This window comes from Neodiprion fabricii, chromosome 1 (genome assembly GCF_021155785.1).
Source record: "Neodiprion fabricii isolate iyNeoFabr1 chromosome 1, iyNeoFabr1.1, whole genome shotgun sequence".
Lineage (NCBI taxonomy): Eukaryota > Metazoa > Arthropoda > Insecta > Hymenoptera > Diprionidae > Neodiprion > Neodiprion fabricii.
Genome location: NC_060239.1, coordinates 23,477,280 through 23,499,364, shown reverse-complemented (window position 1 = coordinate 23,499,364; position 22,085 = coordinate 23,477,280). Strand labels below are relative to the sequence as shown.

At 33.1% G+C, this 22,085-nt stretch overlaps 1 protein-coding gene across 4 annotated transcripts; it reads right to left on the bottom strand.

The window, feature by feature from the left end:
* Positions 1–1,289: 1,289 nt before the first annotated feature.
* On the bottom strand, positions 1,290–21,539 carry LOC124180426 (transcriptional activator protein Pur-beta-like). Of its 4 annotated transcripts, none has more exons than XM_046565947.1 (7): positions 21,162–21,539; positions 15,757–15,804; positions 7,750–7,868; positions 6,560–6,662; positions 6,338–6,456; positions 4,653–4,880; positions 1,290–3,949 (listed from the first exon to the last, which is right to left on the bottom strand). In XM_046565947.1, the coding sequence occupies exons 1-7, from the start codon at positions 21,196–21,198 to the stop codon at positions 3,608–3,610; spliced, it is 996 nt and encodes a 331-aa protein (XP_046421903.1). In that variant the 5' UTR covers positions 21,199–21,539; the 3' UTR covers positions 1,290–3,607. The 4 variants fall into 4 exon arrangements, with proteins under 4 accessions (XP_046421903.1, XP_046421894.1, XP_046421885.1 ...); XM_046565938.1 differs by having other exon boundaries at positions 6,326–6,456; positions 21,162–21,538; XM_046565929.1 differs by lacking the exons at positions 15,757–15,804; positions 21,162–21,539 and adding an exon at positions 13,515–14,018.
* Between the last annotated feature and the right edge of the window lie 546 nt (positions 21,540–22,085).

Here is a 22,085-nt window from a genome sequence, read left to right as displayed (position 1 = left end):
TTTTTTTTCTATCAAAACATAAGTTTTGAGGGGTAGGAGTATGAAAAATCTTTTCTTTTTTTTTTTGGAGACATCCTAATATCTATATATATATTTATATACCAGACAACAAGACCATGCACTGCCTATCTTAAATTTATGAATACTTCACATTACATCAATGAAGAAATGAAGGAACAAAGGTACACAATATTGTATGGTAGCAGCTTAATTCAGGTCCATTTTCCCTACATCTACATTTCTACCTTGGCATGATTCTTTTTACTAAAAGGTGCTGTCACAGTTTCGCTTAGGGTCTTTGATTTATAGCCATAAAAAAAATTTACGCAAGATAGTGAAATTATGTCATGCCATTATCATTTGAATGCACCAGGGTTTTAAAAAAATTTTTAATTTTCCCTATTGTTATTTATGATTTCAGTATGCGTGTTCGTTTATCCGTTACAGAAAAAACTGGAAACTGAAGACAAATTTTACTTATGGCGTTTCAAATCATAATATGATGTACCTAAATACGTTCCAGTGAGAACCGGAATGAGTTCTGCAGAATGGAATTCTTTTTAAACGCTGTTGGAAGTAAGGAGAAAACAGTTTCACCTTTCAGTACTATTTTTGATGCTCATGAATCAACAGCAGGTTATGTATAATTATGTTTCGAAAAGTTATTATAATCTCACGTTCCCTACAATAGATCAATAAATAGAAGCATGCGTCTGTCGAGAGCAATTAAAAATGATCAAGAAATATATAGAATGTGATCGAACTAGAGGGTATTAACGACGAGCTTTGTAGGTATCACACAGATGCTAGCAGCATGAGTTTAACACTGTATAGACAGGGTAATGCAAATTATCAGAAGTGGGTCTTTGAATGAGAAAATTTTAAACACGTATTAACCAGAGAAAGCAAAAATAAATAGGTCATGGTATTTCATTTTTCGATTAAACAGAAACTGGCGAATATACAGTAAGTTTAAAACTACACAATATGCCCATGCCCATACCCATGCTAACGCATTTCTCCATATTATGAAATCAGTGAAATTCAATTACTCGTAACACTTGAAATTATCTTTTTTGACAACTACGAAAAAATGCAACCTGATTATTTAGTGTTCACTCCCGAGGGTGGACTTGAATCGAGCTTCTACTGTACATACAAATGTGATGAAATTTATTCTTCAAAATAGTGGCATGTATGTCAATGAAATTACCAGGAAAAAAACAAGCAATGTAATTTTCTGCGATTGAAAATGCAGAATAAAAATAGTATTTAAACACATGTATAACTCGTTTCATAGTTTGAAATTTATTCATATATAGATATTTCCGTATGTATTCAATACAATAAAATTTTAAATCTACTCATTTGCCAAATTTAAGATGGACAGTAGTCTTGAGTTGTTGAGCTAGTTCCGTACCTCTCAATTTCTTGTAATTAATGAATTTATGAACATGACTCCTACACTATCGAATTCAGACCAGCCGAAATTTAATTTTGAAAATACGAAAAAAAAAAAAACAACAATCGAAAAAAGAACAAATGCTTAATTACGATAGATATATTATTGCTAAGAATAGAAAATAAATAGAATATATGTATTCATCTCTCCGAAAATAAGGTGCATTCGATGCACAATTTTGATAAATCTAATTAAATCTTCCTATTATTGTTCATAATAACAATTCTTATCGCACCAATTGAATGATCATCGCAATGAAAGCGTGTGTCCAATGATATAAAAAAAAAAGAAAAATATACATATATATTTTTTCCTTCTTACTCAGAAAGTAATGATAAGCATAGCATGCAGTATTTATGGAAGTTTGACAATTTGAAGATAACTCCAAGTTTCCCTTTCTGTTTTTTTCAATCCATTTGTCCTTCATACTCAAGTACATTCAGGTTTTTTGCGTTTTCAGACTGAAGTCTGAGGGCCTAAGTATCTGTAATAGTTTTAATCGATTTGGTTATTCCTTAAATTCACAGAAACTTAGGTCCGCATGCGTTGGCATTTCGTTACAATATAATATAGATTCTATATAAATAATATGCATTCATATAATATACCTAGTATGCGGTTGCATTGAACGTGACGTCACGTAGATAATGTTTTAGGTACGCTGTACACACCATTGCACACATAATTGTTTCTTTTTTCTTCGTCTGATCTATATGTATTATACATATGTATGTACCGGTATGTAATGACCTATTTTTTTCCTTAAATTTTTTTTCTTTCTTAGTACAATTCGGTGGAACGTAATATATAAATATAATATATATTATATAAATTCATATCGGTTTAATTTTTACTTTCCTATATAATATAACATTATTTTAATCATAGAGATGTTATTTTACTTAATAAACAAGTGTGGTGTGTGGTGTTGTATGGTCTTGCATCAGAACCCTTCCTATGTAATTTTTAATTACTTAATTCATATTTGTAATTATAATTATCCAGCTTAATTTAATTTACTTTTACTTGAACTTTATTATAGTTTATAAATAGTTAATGTGTGATCGGGTACTCGTTTCAGATAAAAAAAAAAACTTTAGGCTTGTTAGGATTCCGGAATTTTGATAAGTTTCTCATGCTGAAACAAGCGTCAGATCGTAAGATGGTGCGATTTTATATATCGTTAGGGTATGCAGTACTTGCGTTGATGTTGTTGTTGTTGTTGTTATTGTTGTTCTTTTTGTAGTTCTTCTTCTCGTGTATGCGCTCGTAATAATTATTAATAACAACTATATATCCATAAATTCTGAACAATCAAATTCAATTGTAACGTAATCTTTGCTACAGTTCATTTCCTAACAGGAATCCATTATATTTCTTTTCAAGTAAGCGAATTCAACAAGTCGAATCTAGTCATTAATTAAATACTACGAACAAACATTGTACGTTTTCAACTCATTGCACAAATGATGCCAAGAATCAATGAATGTGTCAAGCATAACAAACATATAAACGGGATGAAATAAAAACAACCATGAGATTTAAATGGTTCACTTAGTTTACAAAATTGCGTGGTTGACTGTCATCTAACCGGCGATAAGTTTCATTTAAAATCTTGTCGGATAGTTGTAAAAATTAGATACACTCAAATAGAGTTGGGGTTTGATAAACATTAGCGTGTCTATTACATTCTTTGAATTGGAGTGTTATTTTGATCATTTCAAAGTAATAAAAAAATACAACGAATGAAAGAATATTGTTGGATTTTTTTTTTATAATAATTTTCGAAACATGTATGGTAATTGACTGGACTGCTTATTAGGAAATGAACAGTAATAGTAATACTATCTGCATCTATTAATTCCGCGTATTATTCATATCTGTTTAGGTAATTTGTTATATAGGTAGCGTAATATTCGGTTTCTATGTACACGTTTGGGCTGGTACTATTCGTAATTTCATCGTTATTAACCTCTGTTCGAATGGATCCGAAAATTGATTAATATTATTTCATAATCGATCCTTTCTCTTCACCGTTCTGGTATCGATGATATAAACTGTGACGAGTTTAAATTTTTTTGTTTGTATTCAACGGTTTCAGAACGAATTATTCTTTCAATTCAAAAGTTAAAGTTAAAGTCTTTTTCACTTGAGTAGTGGGGAGTCTAAATTAGGGTTAGGCTGTTGCGATGAAGACGGTGATGGTACTTGCGCTACCATTGTTTTTCCATCTGCCAGATTGTTTCCACCAATTCCACTACTACCACCACCACCGATCCCAACTCCTACTACTCCTACTCCTCCTCCTCCTCCTCCTCCTGCTCCTCCTGCTCCTCCTCCTCCGCCTCCGGCTCCGCCGCCTCCGCCCCCGCCGCCTCCTCCTCCTCCTCCCTCCTTCATTTTTTCACAGTAGTCCGCAAATATATCTCTGAATCGTCCCCATGACTTCTCTGGTACGGTAATCGCTGTTCTAAAGTTCGTTTTTACCTAAACATCACAATTTAAAGATCAAATTGCGGTAGAAAATGTTTTTCTTTTTACGTGCATAAATTTGCGTTTGTATGAGTTTTCATAATAAAAAAAAAAAAATAGAATTGCAACTAATTCTGTATTGTAATTTTATCCCTGACTTTTCCAGGTTTTCCAGAGTCAAAATAGTACTTTTCCAGATACTTTTAGAGTGTCTCAAAATTAAAATAATAATAAGGAAAAGTAATTGTTACAAATTGCATTCTACTAATTTGAAAAAATTTGTGTTTCACTCAAGTGGATTGCTACAATAGTCATATTCGGAACAATATAAAGGTTTGAGATATTCGAATTAAAAATCTTTCAAGAATTTAACGAAATTCCCTCATTTTACTATGATTTGTCCAGGTAAAACTCTAATCCCCGACTATTGCAGGTTTCTCAGATTTTCAGATAGAGCGGCAACCCTGAACTGGTACTTTTTTGAAGACATAATTGTGAAGTTAATACACGATCATTTATCATCCGGTAGTGTGATTCAAAGTATTTTTGAATTCCACATTTGCAACGAACCAACACAATAGATGCCAAAGCGAGACATAACAAACAACAAAACAGAGTACAGTTAAGTACAAAAAACATTCCTATATTACCCAAGAATAATTAATGTACGGAAATGATTATTGTATAACAAAAAAAATAATAAAAATTTCGTTCGTACCTCCGAAATTCTCATGTATATGCCACGATTATTTTGACCGATATCGAAGTAGAAATTTTTATTATCAACACGCATGTAACGCCCCTCTGGTAAATCGCCTTTGAATCCACCATCGTCTGTACCAAATTCTTCTAGTAAGTCCGTCAATGCATCACGAAATTCAATCATCCCTTGCGCTGGTATTGCTATCTGCGACCTCGGTCCACCCCGTGTTATCGTTTGGGATACCTAAGACACATTAAAATATTATACTTTGCTAAAATTACATTTTTTTCTTCGAATCATTCACCAGTAGCTGTATTAGTTTGTGGTTATTAAAGTAATATGTAATATATTTTTTTGTACATTTTTCAACGAATTTCTTTTAATTCCAAGTCACCGAGCTACCATCGGTTGGAAAAATTCTACTAATATGATTAGACCAAAAAGATATACATTTGACCCAATGTTCATAAAAAATTACGCTATATTTAAAATTAAAAGTTCTAGTAATAAAACGGTGCCATTCATTTGAGAATCAGGTGCAGAACTGAAGCTTCATCATTGAAGAAGAATCTATAGTTTTCATGCGAAATTGTTGATCCATTCGTAATGCTATGAATGTAACATACATAAAAATTTATGCACTGTAAGGATTATTCAAATAAAATGGGTTACAATTAACCTTACACTCATAGAGTTTTGTCAATACCGTTTGAAAATTGTGTTGTTAAGTTACTTTTTTCGATAAAGTTACTGTAATTACGTAATACGAAAGTTACAAGGTCTAAAAATATTTTGAAACAATAATTTTGGTTAGTTCATGAGCCGTTATGAAAAATTTGTTACAGAGGATAAGAAAAGCAAACAGTAAGTTTTGTTTATTGTATTATTGTTTGTTTTCGTACAATCAAATTATACAAAAGGTAAATTCAATGTTTTTTTTATCTAATTAGGATTTGTTCATTAGAACAATGTTTCGAATCTGAATTTGCTCATCCTGTTCAACGTAGCAGAATTGCCCAAATATGGGTTCTCTTCAAAGTTTTTAATAATTGGGCTTTATCAATGGAAATTTGTAGCTCTTTCATTTCTCATGTGTTCGGAGGATATATCTTAATTGAACTGCAACACGATCTACTCTTTTACGGCATCTTTTAAACCTTTCATTATTTTTTATGTAGTACTATATTGACCAAACAGCATTTTCATGATTTGAGTTGTGATTGCGTAAATTTATTTATTATAATCTCAGGGGATTTCGTGTACAAAGTTTTTGTAATTAACGGAAAATATAGGGACAAATTTCATTGGCCTTAGGCGATTTACCAATAGAAAATTTATTTCCGTGCACAAGGAATTATGAATGATTGAAATGGTTCGAATGATACGTTTTCGGCATTGGAAAAATGACACCATAAACTTATTACTCCACAGTTATTAATAATCATTGGCGCTTTCCATCACATAATATGATTTTACGAAATGACACCCAATTTTGTTAAGTTTCGTAAGTTGGGCTCTTCAAGAAAATATAAATAAATGCATGGAAGGTTAAGCATACATTAAGGAATAAATATATTCAGGAATATAAGCAAGTGAAGAAAGTTGCGTGGTAAGTTTGATTAAAATCTATGCAAGTAGATTCCTACTATTTATTATAGAAAGTTGTATACTTAATGGTCGGTACATACAGGGTGACTCACCCTCAGGAAACGGCCACGTGAGTTTTCCTTGAGGTCAAGATAGTACCGTCGATTATCTTTCACCATCATTTCTGATTTGAGTTTCCCATCGTCCGGCACGTTGTCTGGATTTGGGGGACCTAATGCATACAATAACTACGTAGTAGCAGACAATCTAATAGAATATCACAAGCTTATTCTAAATTCACTGACTTTTCAATAGTATTCAAGTTCCAAACAAACCTAACGATGCGTAGAAGTCACTGAATGTGGAAAGGTGATCTCGAAATTCAGAAGCTGTGCTTAACGCCAGAAAAATCTGGCTTCTTCGTCCATCAGCTCCAATCTGTTGATAAACCACAATTATCATTTGGATGAATTTGCAAGAAACGATCACACAGTGCTATTTGCATATATCGCTGGATGGGCACCTTCATCGCTACTTTCAAATCTAGCCAAGTGTTATGAAATTAACATCCTTCAATAAGTAGCAACGAATTTCTATCAAACTGCTACTAGGTAAATTGAAGCAGCCCACCATCGGTAACGACTTTTAATTCAATCTATGATCGCATCGTACGAAAGCAACACTATGTTGACACTTTTTTTTCAATGAATGTCACACAGAAAATATTTTCTCTTGGAATAGTAGGAACTATATTTGCGATTGATGTGTTATTACATGTGAAACGTGTTCATTCGGATGGTCATTATTTAGTGCTCTGATGAATTTTTTGTTATTAACGCGCAAATGGGCTCCAAATAATTGAGAAACAATTCCCTACATTTTTTTCCGATTTTTATCTCAACTGGCCTCCAACCCCTGCCTGTAAGAGAGTGGATTTGCCCATAAAAAGTACCTGTCTTTCGGCTATAGAGTCTGTATATATTTTATTATACGAGTAATAATTTTAAACAAAATCTGTAACTGCGAGATTTTGGCGGGCAGTGGTACTACTATCTGTTAAAACATTCACATTAGCAAATCAGGCAATCTAGATGAATTGTATACCCTCTGAATCCGACTTTTTTCACTTAAAAGCTGTGCAATTTGTCCAGATTCCGTGGTATGATAATATGAATTCTCACAGTTACAAATATTTTTTGAATATTAGTACTACTGCAATAAAATATATACTGAGACTATAGCCTATGAACGTGTATTTTAAATGGGAAAATCCACCTTCTTACAAGCAGGAGTTGAGATAAAAATCTGAAAAAATTAGGGAATTGTTGATTGAATTATATGGATCCGATTTGAGAGCGAATGACAAAAACTTGAACAAGTCCTCAACATGGACCACCCTAGTATTCGTACATACAAGATATAAAATGATGAAGTATAGGTATAAGTAAGTAGTATTTAGTGATAGATTATTATAAGTTATGAATGCGATAATTAAGCAAACATAAATATGTAAGTAATTGAATACCTCAGCAACTTTGATGAATCTGCCACGTCTGTTTTGTTTCACATCCAGATAGAATCTCTTACTTTGAATTTGTAGCATCTTTGTTGCCAGTTCTTGTTCACCCTGTTGGCCTTGTTGGCCTGTAATTATGAAAAAAGACTTTGGTCTAACAATGTTTACCAAGCTATATAAATATTTAGTCAGTACTGAGTACAGAGAAAATGAGAAAAATTTCTATTGAAAACTTCGCACAAATGTGTGCAATTCAAATGGGAAGATGTCAAGTGTTATATTGAAGCGTATCCAACGTGCAGTTCGTATCTGCACAACCTGGCAGTATTATATTTTACGATTCCTGTAACATAATTTGATGATTACTGCGAATGAATTGACAGAAACAGGTTTGTTTAAAACTCAGTTCCAAAGTATCCTCTTTGCATCAACATCTATGACATGCTAATTTGGAGAAATATTTGTTACAAAGCCGGAAAATTCAACACTTGATCAAGTAACAGCCGGATCAAAAGAATCAAGGTTATGAAAATGAAGTTGGTAATGTTATCTTAACGTTTTACGTTTCATAAAAAATAGTTATTTCGCAACTTTAGGAATGTCTGAAGAGGCGGTAGATCATAATACGGAAAAATATACTCATATTTTGAAAACACAACTATTTCAGTCACTGTAAAATTACGAAAAAGTTACCCCCCCCCCCCCCCCCCCCCTCCGCCACGGCTCGTTATGTTAACGTTGCTAATTTCGTCATATTGAAAACAGTAAAGTTATCGTAACGATTCAAGCTGAGGAAAAACCGTTATTTCGCGGTTTTGGAATTGCCTGAAATTCAGTAAACTGTAATAAAACATTCGTATTTCGAAATCGGAGTTCCTTAAAAATTATTGTGAAATTAAGAAAATAGTGATTTCTTTCCCCTATGTTTCGTTCCCATAACGTTACCAACTTAAACCTCGTCTAACTTCAGCCTCTTTCAAGACTAGGGTAATGCGGACGGGATGGGGGTGTAACATTCGTTGGGGTAGGACTGGTACTTTGTAATACCTAAGGCAGACCTCTGCTGCCCTTAACTGATCAATAACAGCTGCACGCCAGGTCAACGACCCCTTTTCCACCCACCCCTGCAAACCCGACACTCTTCCAAAATGATAAGAGACCTATGGCAATACTTGACCTTCTCCATAAGCGACGAGGATCTTACGTATCTTCTAAAATACAAAAGTAGAGAATACTGTAGTTATAAACTAAAGCTTAGATATCAAAGCTTCGTTTCAAATCGATTCAAAACGGGGAAAAATCTAGCGCATTCAATCCATTTCGTGACTACGATGACTCATTTTATTCAGAAGACTATTTGTTAGAAATTCACTAAAATCTTTTTTTTTGTAACGTTGGCATTGATAAATATTCAATTTTACAACATTGAACTGTCATAGGTTGTGATCAACAAATGGCAATACTGAATTGAATGTTGAAAAAAAAAGATTAAATTTTAATTCAGTGAATTTGTAGAAAATACTCTTTAAAATAAAATGAGCCGTCGTGGGGTGAAATCGAACGAAACTACCAAATTCTGAACTGTTTTGAAATGACATTTCGACATCTGGCCGTTCGTTTGAAATTCCAGAATTTTTATTTTTGTATGTTCAAAGAGATGTTGCTACATTTGAAAACGCGGGAATTTCGTCTACGAAACCAAATTATAAAACCTTTAGAAAAGTCACGATATCGAATGATTTCTCAAGAATCAAATTAAGTCTGATATAGATTTTATACAGTAATAACCCTAACCCTCGACTAGAGAAATGAAGAAATAACAATATTACTATGATTTTATATATCATGTTCTTTGACAAACTGATCAGCCAAAGAAAAAATATCTATCTTGAATGATCAAGATTTTTATTTGAAGAGAATTACATTCCGGAATAAAATCAATTAGGATTTATTCAAATTCGGCGAACTGCATACTTTTGACATTTAAATACGAACATTAATCTTAATTCACCACATCTCACAGAATTCGATGAAACTGAACTTCGACGTCAACAAGTAATCTAAATAAAAATGAAATTAAAAATTGAAAGGTCAAACAGTGAATTTTCAAGTTTATAATCGTACTTTATACCGAATAAATGCGAAAGAAAATAGTCTTCTGAATATAACGAGAGGTCGTGGATTTCATCAAGATTTTTACCCATCTCGAAACTATTTGAAACGAACTATAGATATCAAAGCCTTTATTTACAATTCCAGTGCTCTCTATATTTGTATTTTTGAAGAGATTTTCGTTGCTTACGAGTATAATAATTTCATAAATACTGAGCGTACGCGAAACATCTCGTAATAAGATTGATAAAAAGTATATATTTTTGGCCAACAAACCCTGGAACCTCTCAATTTGGTTATACCGATAAATATGACACTTGAAGTTTCGATTCAAATTCCATGAAATATAATTCCTATTTAAATCAAGTATGCATGTTTGGTACTAATTAAATTTTGCATTCCGGTTTTACATACTCGATGGTTGCAGGCCGCCCGGAATCGGTACAGGGCTTAAATTGCCTTGGAAAATTCTGCTTTTGAACATCCTGGCGATGTTCGTATAATCAGAGTATCTGAATCTGTTATACATCCTTCACTTGTTTACGTACACGTTTTTTTCCTCCTTCTTTCTTTTCTCACTTTTTCGCAACTTGATATCATACAATTTATACGTAAACCCGCACTATATAGTCCCCATTATAATATTTGCACCGTGAAAATTCACCGAAAAAATTTCTCATTTCTAAACTGCACGTATCGAGTCGTCACATCATCTTCACACCCGCATATTTACGTTGTTCTTGACTGTTCATCGGGGGAAAGGTTTTTTTTTTTTTTTTTGCAACATATTTTTAATATCTCAACAAAATTTTGACATTTTATGAATCTTACAGTCGATTTACGCGAACGATGCGTTTCAGTCCGACGTAAGAAATGAATTTTGAAAATTATATTCGATCCTTACTTGAACTATAATTATTACCTATCAACGAGATTGTTTAGTTAATCTAACTGATTATACAAGTATGTTTAATACATTCTCGACGGTTTTTGGGCAAAAAATGAATATTACATATGAATAAATCAAAACTCAGTCATTTGCCGTATTACACTTGCAATTTATCAACCGTCTATCAGGGTATAAACTCAGATTCGCTGGCTTGACGCCGACAGGATTGAATAATCAATAACACAAAACAGGGAATCGACATTGGCCAAAACAAGAAAAATTCCAATGAGATATTAAAATCGGAAGAACGAATATGTATCACGACAAATTAACAATGATCATCACTCGTCGATATACCCGGAGATTTGAATACATTTATGTATATATATTGTATAGCTATGCTACGAATTTTGAGTATCAGATTAACGGTAGATTTAATACTAATGCCATCGACATTCCTTCATGAATAAAAAATATATTTACTGTACATATTTAAATCAACGCGCGGATTTAATTTCTGCCGCGAGACATGAAACGTATAATTTCATTTTTCAAAACGACACTCAACAATTACATCTACTCACGCTTTTCATAAACCGAAATATAAGTGTGAATACAGCACAATACTCTAGTAAAGTAAAACTTTAAAACAATGCTATTCAATTCGAAACACCAAATTCAGCGATACGATTATATTTTCCCGCAATATTAAGTATCTCTAGAAAATGTTTATGTACCGATATACACACGACTGTTTTAAACAAAATCACACGACGAGCGTTGAATATTACATAATAATTTATAATAATCTTTCGATGTGAAAACAGGACAATTCTACTTCGGAGTAACCGTTAAAAAACAATGGTGAAAATTTTTTATTCGGTCTTACGCTCAACACATGTAAAATTTTTTCATTATCTCGTCGCCTATTCGATAATATCAACCCGTATCATCACACAGATTATATAATGAGATCCTGTTACGGATCAACTGACATGGATTATTATTTCACAGAAACCGGAAATTACACGAAATTTTCATTTTTATTTAGAATCGAAGGTGCAAAAGCAAGAGCAAAAGCAAAAGACCGGAATTCCAGGGAGGCTGCGACGAATGAGAGGAAGTCTAGAGCTTCCAGACCGAGTGCATTGATCTCTGCGCCGACGACCTGCCTCAACGCGAACTGCATTTTCAACGCTAGTTCCGTATCGCCCCGGTTTTACCCCATAAGTTGGTCAATCGATTTTCCGGTTTATATTTTTCACATCGGACTAAGGTTATATATTGCCAAGAATTTATCTACATGCCCATATGTTTGCTAATTCTTTGCGTATAAATAGTTTTCTCTCAGATAAGAGGTTCGACGCTATTTGCCGAATCGTATTTAGGATACATCGCTTCGGCAGCGAACTGTACCATTCCTGCTATAGTTTGCTTGCACCGGCTTCACTGCGCCTGTGCATTTCAGTGACGAACGCAGCTAAATTCTGGCATTATTTTTCTGTAATTTTTTCCTCTGTCTTCTCTGGGAAATTTAACACGTATGTATAACTGTGGATGGACGTGGTTAAAAGATTTATACGGAGAATTGATGGCGTCATTAAATATTATTGTTATTATCGTTTACAAATAGGGTTTACTCTGGCGAATAACGATCGCAAAATTTAGGTCATTGAGTTATTTTTAAATTCCTCGAAATTTCCTTTGATTCGAAACAAAATTTAAGGGGTCACTCAAGTATTAACTAACGCTAAAACAGGGGTAGGTCATTCAGAGAAACGTTATGAAATGTTACAGTATAGTAATAGGCGTTCCAGGCAAGTGTTAGCTAACGTAGGAAATTCGAAATGCGTGCTCAAAGCCAACACCCTACCTGCTCGAGAATAATAAAAAATTTACTTTAAAAGGAGGTGTTAATAATGCATCAATTGTTCAATAATAATATCTTAGCAAATATAATTTTTATTGCATGTACTCAAGAAAAAAGACAATATATAATGTATTAAATACTGAATGAATAATGAATTCACGTTTTACTGAACACATTAATGTGTATTAATAATTAATAATAGTAGTTAATTAATAATAATTAATATTTAATAAGGTAGGAATAAATTGATCAGGATCCGACTATAAAATGGCATTTCAGCCGTTCCCAGGTAATGAATTCATTTTTTAATAACAGTAGTGGACAAAACAAGCAAACCTTATCAACCGTTATCTCTAGGGGTGGGATGCAAAAATTTGCAAAAAATGCGTTAGCTAATACTTGAATAGCCTCTAACGATATTGTAAAATATGAAATCATCTACATAAAGATGTATCAGCATCATATTACACAGGTTTTAATATCTGTTATTAAATCTTCGATAAATAAGCATATTTAGAAAAGAAAAAAAGATAAAAAATTGTAAAACAAAAGAATAATATATACGTGTATAAAGAAAATGGAATTGATACACGTGACGTAAGCGTACATACTACGGCATCAAAAATAAAAAAAATAAATAAAAATCTTATCTCAAGCCTGCGGCTGACTATTCTTATCAAAAGTAAATTTCTAAAAGCCGTCTGAACGTAAAAGTAGGTTAATATATCCTCGTACAGATGACACATGTTACCCGTGTATAATCTTCGCGCGTGGATTAATAATTAAATAATGAATGAAGTTAAAATAACGAACGTAATATAAAATGTATGTGTACATATATCTTCATCGTAATTTTCGAAAAATTAGGATAAACTTAATTATATCTAGTAATAATAAGATTACCTTCGGGATGCCAATATTGTATTTTTCCCATAGTATCGCCCCATCCGTTAGCTAATGTCTGTTGGTTATTAACATTTTGGTTTAAATTTATCAATATTTCCCCCATCGTACAGTCGTTATTTGCAATATTGGAACTCTAATATTATACCGAATCACTCGACTTTACACTTTCACTATATACCATTCAACACCTACACGAAAATTTATACACATACATGGCTAGACGTGCCGGTGGTTCAACGTATATCTATATGCAAGATTTGCGCTTACAAAATTTATTCCGGAAACCCACAAATTCCTCCTTACAAACTATCACCACTTTCATAACACGAATATTTTTTCTTTATACATGTAGGTAAGTATTATTTCAGAAATAGTTCACGTTTTAAAAACTTTCTTTATTTGTTTCGGTATTGCGTTAAAACATAAATTTAATTCACACACAGTTCTCCATAACAATTTTCAAACAATAATATTTTGTTGAAATTTCGATTTAACAAGAAAACAATCAAATAAACATAACAGCAATAAGTTTAATAACAAATGGTAAAAAAAAAAAAAAAAAAACCATACAATTTTGTGAAATTAATTTAGAATTGCATAAAAGGCGGTTTAAAACCAAATCGAGACTTGTGTAAGAAAAAAGATATATAACGAAACAATAATCCTCGGAAAGATAGAACGAAGTCTAACCTCAACAAGCACAGTTCTGGTACTGAAAGCTGAGATACGGAATACGGCATACGGTTCGGTTCTCTTTGATGACACATCGTTTGCGATGAATGCTCCGTTGTGTCGTCAAACGCGAAATCGGTGACGTCCCGGTCATTCATGGTGCCCACTGTCATGCCTAAAGAATGTACGCGTCGCCTGGTTAACCGGCCAATCACCGCCTTTAAAATCCTCGAACCACGTGACGAGTACCACGTGATACGCCGTGACGTCACCGCCAGCTGACAACCCATCCCCACCATCGTTCGAAATTCGAACGTTAAGGAAACGGCTAGACTTTTGTCTTCCTAAGCTTTTCGTTGTCATAACCTCACTCGTCTGGTTGAAATTTATAAGACTGATGATTGTTGGGAGATTTATTGTTTCGATAGACAATCGGTTAGACTGATATCATCACCGAATATTCGATGATATCGTATTCCATGCCAAAACCATACTGCAGGTTGATTATCTCGCAGTTTCGATGGTTTCATGACGTTACGAGTGTAACAACGCCGCCGCTGCTGCTGCTAGAATAATGACGTAATTGACGCTGATACGCGATACAATCGGAATTCGAGGAAATCCGAACGCGAATACAAACAGGATGGTGTATCCGACGACTTTCTCGGACGATGATGATTCATCGATTATTTTTTCAGCTTTGTAACCAGTTCAGTGGAACTTAATCCAAGCGATCAATTTCACTTCACTTCGAATTTTTCCTGGTACATTTAATATTGTTGGGTTTGATCGCTACTCCAATTTTACCAGAAGGAACCAAACTTACTAACGTTGTTCTCTTCCCTCTGTTGTATTCAAAATTGAAGTATGGATGAACATAGTGGACAATTTACTGAGTAAAAAATATTACATGAAGGAAATCATGAAATGAGAGGTTTAAAATTGACTACCGAATTCAACCAATGAAAGTGAACCTGATAATCGATATCTGCTAAACTTAGAAGGTGTAAAAACGGCGGGGAATTTAAATTGAGAAATATTAATTATTGACAACTCTAAAGTTTTTGATAATCAGGGAAATATTGTTTCGATCTCAAAAGTCAAAAAGCTACAAATACATCATTCAAACGTTTTTCACCTTTAAATCACTCCGTGATTGTCAATATCAAGTCTAACAAAAACTGCTCATCCTGTGTTGGAAAAACTGGATTCCAGTTTGCTTGAAAATGAATAGAAATTGAAATACGTACGATTTTCTTCATAATCAGTGCACAACTTAACATAAATTTAAATCAATTTCACTGTAATTTGGAAACTTTAGTGGCTAAGCGATGCAAAGGATTAGTTTTTGCAGCTCTACACTACCTTGAAGCATTATTTATGTAAAAGGTCCATTTTCCAAAGTGCAAAAATGTGCTGATAAATGGTATAACAAATTCGATATGCATACAGATCTATAAATAAAAGTAAGCGTTACATCAGAACTGACGTGCTATTTTAACAAGTCTTTGAACTTCTTCCAAATGCTTTATGAAAATATTCCTCTGCTTATCTACACATTACTTACCAGAATCAAAATCTGCTCCACCAGTCTCCGTACTGCCTGGTCCATATTCTAAAATAAAAATGAGAATTATCAACAGTTGATCAAAACTATTAGAGCTATAGCGTTGTGGAATAAACAGTTATTCTTCGTTGTGTAAAGATCAGGAGTACTTATTCAAGGGAAACATGAATTACGGTAGAATTAATTGTCAAACAACTTTAAGTTGTTATTTATAATTATATTATATGAGAAATGATTTTTACTAATAACAATAGTTTAGAATTTGATTCAAGACTTTCTGCCACGTTCAAAACAAAATGTAAAATTTGTGACAACATAAATTAAACATCAATAAGTTGTATCGGAATATAAAGTTTGAGCTTTGAGATTCATAGAAATCTCAAGATAAGCCACTGAAAATAGTCCAATCATATGTAATAATGAATGAAATTGAAAAACAAAATTGAATAGGTAGCTAATAAGAGACCAGATGATACAGTTATACAGAGCGACAAATAATAATTATTGCTCCGTTAGAATACTAAACTCAGTGTGACTCAGCTCTGAGTCAAGAAGTTATTTTTAATTCATTGTAAAAATATAGATTTTTACAAGAAACTGACAAAACCGATTGCACACGGACAATTGTCTCTTAATTTGATTACCATTTAAATAATCCATGATGGCAAAATAACGACAAAGTTTTGCTGTGTTGTTGTAATGTAGGAATATTTCCATTTAAATTGTGAAATAATTGAAACCTAACCTACACAAATAATAAAACTACGAAATGTTTCGAGCGTGATTTCTGACTCATCAGAACATTTTTCAGTCATAAAAATCTGCTGCGCCCTTATAACAAGACAAAATTGTCACAAATTTCCTATAGATTCTCATTATTTATCATTTCAAAATTGCAATAACGTCTATGGAATGAATAAAGTCACGATAGACCAAATTTTGGTTGTTGCTTTTGCCTTTGGGTAAAATGTGAAATTACTGGCGAATTAGAACAGAAATAAGGTTGCGCTATATGAATTTGATATCAGGCTCAAATTTGGAATATCACTGTAACGATGCACATTTAGAAAAACTCATTGTTTTGCAATTTTAGGTTTACCTGAAATTTCGTAAATCGTTAATAAAATATAAACTTTGTCAGTCATTCTAAATGTGCAAAATAGTCATTTCTGTTTCAACATTTTGATACGTTAACATAACTAACTTCGGCCTCGTAATTTGACAAACTTATCCATATCTCATAGTTGATCAAAATCTGATGTATTTTCTACAAAAGCCTTCCACAAAGCTTTATTGGTGTTACCCTGGACGACAATAATCTTTTTTGGTCATTTATCAAAATTGACATTCTTGCTCGGTTCTATTCGGATAAGTAAAATAGAGAAAGTGAACCAATACCTATTACTTGATATCTATTATTAAAGTTTTATAATGAGTATTGAAGATAAGATTGCCATGCGCACAGTGGGCGATACATTGTCATATATTTCGATGATATATCATGCGATAAAAGTCAAATCGCGGATGGAAGTATTTATCTAGTGAAAGATTTATTCTTGACAGCCTTTCGCACTTTTCTGTCTCAGACAAACTCAAAATTTGTAATGTTAGTGTAACGAAAAATCAAAAACCAATCACTATTCTGCAACTTTTCCATGAGTTTGACGAGGTTAACGTTTTTTACAGGCAGACTTTGCGCAATTGAAGCCTGACGAATATTACAGAGCAGCGATTAGAAAAAAAAAAAAATCGTTAAATTAATGTTTAAAATTTGAACCTTGTACCCTGTTGTAGCATATACGTATAGTTTCTTGACTCTGATAAAAGTCTACAACAAGTGCTTTGATCGTGTCATTGTTTTGCCATTCAAACAATTGAGGAAACAGAGATACTCATTTTATTCTACACTAACTTGAATTCTTTTCTTTTTTGCAAATGTTTCTGAAAATGCAGTAAAAATCTTTTTGATTTGAACTCATTTTCAGTCGATAGCGTTTACAATAAACGGTGGGAAAATTAATTTTAAGATATGTAATTCAAAAGAAAATCTCATGTGTTTAAATCGACTAATTTTATGATGTGTCGTCATTTTGGCCTGAATAAATAACTGAACGAATCTATTCAACCACAGCAGAATTTCTGGAGTAAATAATAATAAGATATGTCTGAGTTAAATTGGTGGTATATAGTTTTATTTATATATTTTATTATTTAGGTAGTATTATTTCAGTATTTCAACTTTTGGGTTTTATTTGGTAAATTATATTTTTTACAATCAATATGCGATCAAAATGTGGTACAAATTAATTTAAGAAAGTACGTGTGTTGATGTGCGTAATATAATAAGTAATAATGGATGTAATGGATTGAAGCATTGTATAATAATTTTAAAGTAGACAAAATCTCTCAATATCTTCGCTTTATTTATACAACATGAGATTGCGACAAATACCTGGAAAAGATACATCAATAATAAAACTCTGGAGAAGGAGCACACCTCCGTAAAAAAAAGTTACCGTTGGTTTCTTTGTTTTCTTAGTTTTTAGTCGATGCATAAAAGTAATTTTTTTTATTACTTCGAGCACTGTTATATTTATTGCTAAGAAACTCAGTCATTTGTTTGTACAACTTAGTTAAACCCAAAATTCCTTGTAATACGGGATCAAATAATCAATCATAGATTATATCAAAATTTTTTAGATATTGACGCGAAATATTAGGCTGACAAAAAAAAAGCTACTCACGGTTAACATTTCTCTAGCTTCTTTGGAACTAGATTTGAACTTTTTAATTGAGAACAATTTCACACATGTTTGACAATCTTATAAGAATGTGGAAAATTTGGATATCTAGAATTTCAGAGAACAAATCTAGAATTGAATTCAACAAATGACATGACGAAAATTCACAAAGAAGAAAAGACGAAATTTACAAGGAAAACAGCGCCAAATGCTATTATAATACTATTTGAATAAAAAGTCACGTCAATCACTCACGATTTTTTAATTACTCAAGTGTCGCGAGAAAAGAAAATACGTAAAGAACATGTTGATTGCAAATTTCAAACGTTCAACATTATTGTGTAACGTCAATGAAAAATATAATGCTCATAAAAGTTATTATGAAATTTGAAATAAGTTGAATTAAGTTTTCTGGCCAAGTATGTAAAATGATCAAATTTCTATATTAGGTAAGTGTCTGAAAACGTAGCTTGCACCTAAAATCCCTATATTCAAATGGCAATCAAAATTGATAATTACAAAAATGCAAAATTTTTACATTAGAAGTCCATTTGGAGTAAGAATGATTGCGTTATTCAATAGATTTGAATATGGAACAGCTTTTTATCACTCCTGCAAAACTGAAGTAGTGATCAGGAGTAAAAAGAAGTTGACAGATATGGTGATGAGGTATTGAAAAAATTATTACACAATGTCTTGACACTGAAGATTTGTTTCTTCGTATCTGATGAGAAGAACTTTAATTAAATGTTTGATCGAAATTTATTAACATTGCCAACTTTTACATTTGTAATAAAAATTTTGTTTTACAATAAAAAAATACCCTACTCCCAGATGAGGACTCATTATTGGGTCAGATTATTATTTACTTGAGATCATGATTAACTCAAAACCACACATATTATATAAATATCTGATATGGTTCACAAAATTGGATAAAACGTTTTCTTCGCGTTGTTTGAAACAGATCGGTGACGAAGGAATTGGGTATACTATTGGGGAAAAATGCTTTTGAAACAGATCAATTACAAAATAAAGGAGGTATAAACAGTACAACCGAGGTCATTCAATTTAAATGTTCGTACAATGGTCATAATTGAGGAAATGAAAATGGAATAGTTAACAGTTAGAGCTCATTATCGTTCTTATTACCAGAAGTACATGGCTGGTCCTATTTTGGGGAAATGAACCTCATTTTAATCTCAAATCAATGCTTTACAAATCGCCTGAACTCAATTTTTGACAATAACTAATATGACAGACCCTGATTTACCCAAATTAATTAGGAAGCCGGTTAGTTTAGATTATCCAAATATTGGATAAGAGAATCCTGATTTTGGTTGAATATTTTACGTTCCTTTATAACACACGATACGTTGTACCAACACGTTTTATGTGTAAATTTGAAATAAAATACCATTATTTTCAACATGAAACTGTGATTGTATCTTTCCAGGTTCTTCATTCTAACAGCATATACATATAATTCGAAATTTTGTGCCATTGTTCGGATAAAGCAAATCTTGTAATGTATTTATTGTATCAGTGGAAAATAGTTAACTTCGTATGGCAATTTCGCTTCTTCTTCCAAACAGCCTTACATTACAGAATCTGTATGATATTATGGGCCTATTGTGATGTCATATTGTTGCAATTTCGGAGTTGCCGTACCTCAATCAATTTTTAAGATATTGGAATAAAAAAACAAGTCGATGCAGTAAAGTAACGTACAATTTGATGGTTTTCTAATTTGAGATCAAATTCTCAAGGCTAACCTAAATTAAACGTGACATCCACAGCACTGATGTATAAAAGGATATTACTTTTGTTTATATATTTAGTTCTTAACCCACGGGTAGCGATAAGCAATATTTGATTGACGATGAAAAGTAATACAAGGATTCATTACAGTTGGATATTAAAGGAAATAATAAATAGATTGAGTGTTAATTCGTAATGATTAGTAATAGAATTTCCTAAACATTAAAGACTACATCTGAGAATGTGAAAACGAAGTAGAACGTTTTGGGCTCGTAGTGTGTGGTGAGACAAATCATAGCGTGTTCTAAATACTTTAGCTGCTTTTTGAGGACAAGGGGATTTAGGGAGGGGATCACCCGTGACACGTGTGAAATTCGCGAGAGCTATAACCAAATGGACTTTGCGTTTAATGTGCTCCAGATAGATTGGCAAAAGTTACATCACAATTAATTTCTACGTATAAATCTCGGCTGAATGCGTACGAAATTTCGTCACGATTTTCAATCAAGCTCAATGATAAAGAAGGGATTTCGACTTTCTGTCCAACGACTACGAACGTTGTGCCGAAATCGAAGAAACATAAATTTGCGAATATTCAACAAGAGCCTCTCAGCGAAAGTTCGGCCATCTTGGATCCTTTAGCATCGAAAAATAGCGATTTTTTATCACATCTGACAGAACGCCACGAGGCATTTAAATATTCATACGCGGTTTTGTTGCGCGTGAAATATTCGCTAAATATCAATGTCAAGTTTCGTCGATAATCCGGCGCGCATCAGCCCTCCGATACATGTATAAACAACAAATATCCTAGAGCTAAACTTGATGCGGGGAATACGGTGTAATATCGTTATGCGAATACGTTATGTCGAGTTTCGTATCGGTTTTTCGCCGTTCTCTTACTTGGACGTTGATCGTCCAGGCTTTCCTGGTCCGACATTATTCTTCACGCGTCCCTTAACGTTTCGGCAGCGGGCCCGACAACCAGAAACCCCCAGCACTGAGCACAAGCCAGTCACGAAACCCAACACACCAACCAAACACCACTTGCAAATTTCTCACTTCACTCCACGGCACCACACGGCCCTCCTAATCGCACGCACGACCGGAACTCACTCTGCCGTCAAGTGTCAAACTTTATAATCTTAAATATCTGTCATATTTAAGAATATTAGCATCGGTTCGCGACGAATATTTTAACGGGAGCTTTACATTTTCGTTCAACTGTTTCAATATTTATAAATCACTTGTTGCGCGATACGAAATACTCGAAATATTCTTCAAATATAGAAGCGAAAACGTCAGGGATACGAGGAAGTGACGCATTTATATGCCGTCTGCTCGTTGCTAGGCTGGCTCCTGAAACAGTGCTACCAAAACTATTTTCGTCGGTTATTTCCCACGCGCTCGCACAGCGGTGTAAATCTAAGGGTGAAAATCTATTATTCAATCAATTTTCATATTATTTTCAGTTGTGAAACTATTCATTTGTCCACCGTTCAATTCATTTTCGATCGTCAAGCGATTATTTACTCGTTCCAGTCCGAAATGCCAACCCAAAACGTTACTATAATTTCGTCTAGTAACCTCTTTGAATCCTTCGACTATTAGGACCGTTCGTCTATTTATATTACGTAGGTATCGTAAACAATATGTGAAATGCTAATTTCGGAAGTTATCCGAAAGAATAAGTAGTCTTTGCTAACTTGTATTAAAATATTCTCGATGGATTTCGACTAAAGATTAGATCGTGCAGACTCAGTACATGCAGAAATCCAACCACGAGGCATTGACCATTTCTTTTACAACCTCATTCCGTTTCAAATA

What these genes read in the sequence shown, in the direction of transcription:
- LOC124180426 (XM_046565920.1), bottom strand. Translation starts at nt 13,620, where the DNA reads ATGGGGGAAATATTGATAAATTTAAACCAAAATGTTAATAACCAACAG. An exon ending in TGACTTCTACGCATCGTTAG is followed by an intron (nt 6,457 to 6,559) that starts GTTTGTTTGGAA and finishes TGTATGCATTAG; the next exon opens with GTCCCCCAAATCCAGACAAC. An exon ending in TCCTGAGGGTGAGTCACCCT is followed by an intron (nt 4,881 to 6,325) that starts GTATGTACCGAC and finishes AATGTGTCTTAG; the next exon opens with GTATCCCAAACGATAACACG.